At 37.3% G+C, this 2,045-nt stretch overlaps 1 protein-coding gene across 1 annotated transcript; it reads left to right on the plus strand.

The window, feature by feature from the left end:
- Positions 1 to 510: 510 nt before the first annotated feature.
- LOC115885174 lies at positions 511 to 1,782 on the plus strand. Its single transcript, XM_030903988.1, has 2 exons — positions 511 to 533; positions 1,122 to 1,782. Exons 1-2 carry the CDS (start codon positions 511 to 513, stop codon positions 1,780 to 1,782), a joined length of 684 nt encoding a protein of 227 aa, XP_030759848.1.
- Positions 1,783 to 2,045: the final 263 nt, after the last annotated feature.

Consider the following 2,045-nt stretch of genomic DNA (forward strand, 5'->3'; position numbering starts at 1 on the left):
AAATTCTTATCTATCACATGTTTTCTTAACTATTTAACTAGCACACGCTATCGCGAAAATAACTTATTACTTTACACTTGTTCTTGTGCAATTTTGTAGCTGTGTTTTCCTTTTTATTTTGCAAAATAAAGATAACTGGAAATATGTGATTTTCCATTAGAGCATTAAATTTGACAAAAAGGAAATTTGCTGTATTGTCACTGGATTTCTATACCATCGAATAGAAATAGAACTAAGCTAGTTATAGCATCAAAAAGAGCATGAAAAATTATACTGGCCAAACTAGTTAACTCAAAATCACAAAAACTCTAGTTACCTAATGGCTGTATTAAGGGGACGATAAGGAAGCTGAGTTACGAGAGGTACCCGAGACTGCCACGTTTTTAAAATCACCCCGTAGCTCAGTAACTAAGAGGGCCATGACAAATCCTATTAGGGCATCTCTCATTTTGTCAAAAAGTAGCCGACTATTGTGAAAACCTATTCATAAGGGCAACAAAATACATGAAAATGGGATACCCTGTAGGTACAAGGTATTCCATTCGTAAAAAAATATCTTATTATCGCACTTAAATTCAATTTGTTCTTGCTTCAAATAATATCGCGATTAGGTACCTGTATTGGTTATGACGGCAATTCCCAATACTTCTTTCTTAACATGTCCATGTTCCTATTTACATTGTTTATTTTAATTTAGTTAGTTTTGTTGTTGTTTTTTGTTTCGTTTTTATTTATTTGTTTATTTATTTGATATTTTATCTGTTTTGGGTTACATATTCTGTGTTGCAGTAATAAATAATACAATACTAAGGGTCGGCATTTCTGGTCTTGGGTGCCGGTTTTCATGTGTACGAAGAGTACGGTCAACACGCTTAGTAAAATAAGATGTACTGAATAAAGAGAGAAGGCGCGTATTTTCCCAAGCGCATGGAATCTAGCGTGAGATTAAGTAGTTATGTAATAAATACTTCGTATTCTTGCTCACTCCGACTTACTAGATTGCCATAACGACTCAGTCCTATACATGTAAACGCCGACCCAAAGGTTCGCTTGCCAGCGGGGTATAAAAATTAATTTAATAATGTTATTTCTAACCTAAAATATGAGTGGATATTATTCAGATTAGTATATATAGAAGTCACTGGGAAACACAAACCTCGAACATGTACCAGAATCGTGGACGGTGAGAATAAACCAATCCTAACCGAACAAAAACTAGAGGAGGTATGGACCAATTACATAAGGGAACTGTTCGATGACGGTGGCCACTCTTTTCACTCCCAAATAGAAACTGAAAATGGCCCAGATATAATGATCTCAGAAATCGAGAGAGCTTTAAAGAACACCAAAAACGGGAAAGCAGCTGGACCGGACAACATCTACCCAGAATTGATAAAACTAATAAACGGAGACAATTTAAAGTTATTGGTAAACCTCTTCAATTCTGTATACAATACCGGAAACATACCTCGGGACTGGCTAAGGTCGACATTTATACCTATTCCTAAAAAAACTGATGCAAGATGTGATGAGTTTCGTTTAATAAGTCTGATGAGTCAAGTTCTAAAGCTGTTTTTAAAGGTTCTGCATAATCGAATCCGAAGAAAATGTGAGCTAGCAAATGGGATTTTGCGAGGGACTGGGGACGAGAGAAGCCCTGTTTGCGCTATCGGTGCTTTTGCAGAAGTGCAGAGATCAACGAAAGAAGGTACACCTATGCTTCATAGACTACACGAAGGCATTCGACTGCGTCAACCACAGGGAATTGCTGAGCATCCTTGAAAGAAGAGGCCTGGATACTCAAGACCTGAAAATTATCCAAAAGCTATACGAACAACAAGTAGCGACAGTAAAACTACAGGACACTGAAACAACAGCAATACCTATCAAGTGTGGAGTTAGGCAAGGATGCGTATTGAGCCCTATGCTCTTCAATATGTACTCCGAACTAATATTTCGAAATGCGCTTGAGGGATCAGAAGACGGCATAAAAGTGAATGGCAGGCTGATTAACAACATGAGATATGCTGATACCGTCGTTATTG

Source organism: Sitophilus oryzae, unplaced genomic scaffold (genome assembly GCF_002938485.1).
Source record: "Sitophilus oryzae breed Bouriz unplaced genomic scaffold, Soryzae_2.0 scaffold_376_pilon_pilon, whole genome shotgun sequence".
Classification (NCBI taxonomy): domain Eukaryota; kingdom Metazoa; phylum Arthropoda; class Insecta; order Coleoptera; family Curculionidae; genus Sitophilus; species Sitophilus oryzae.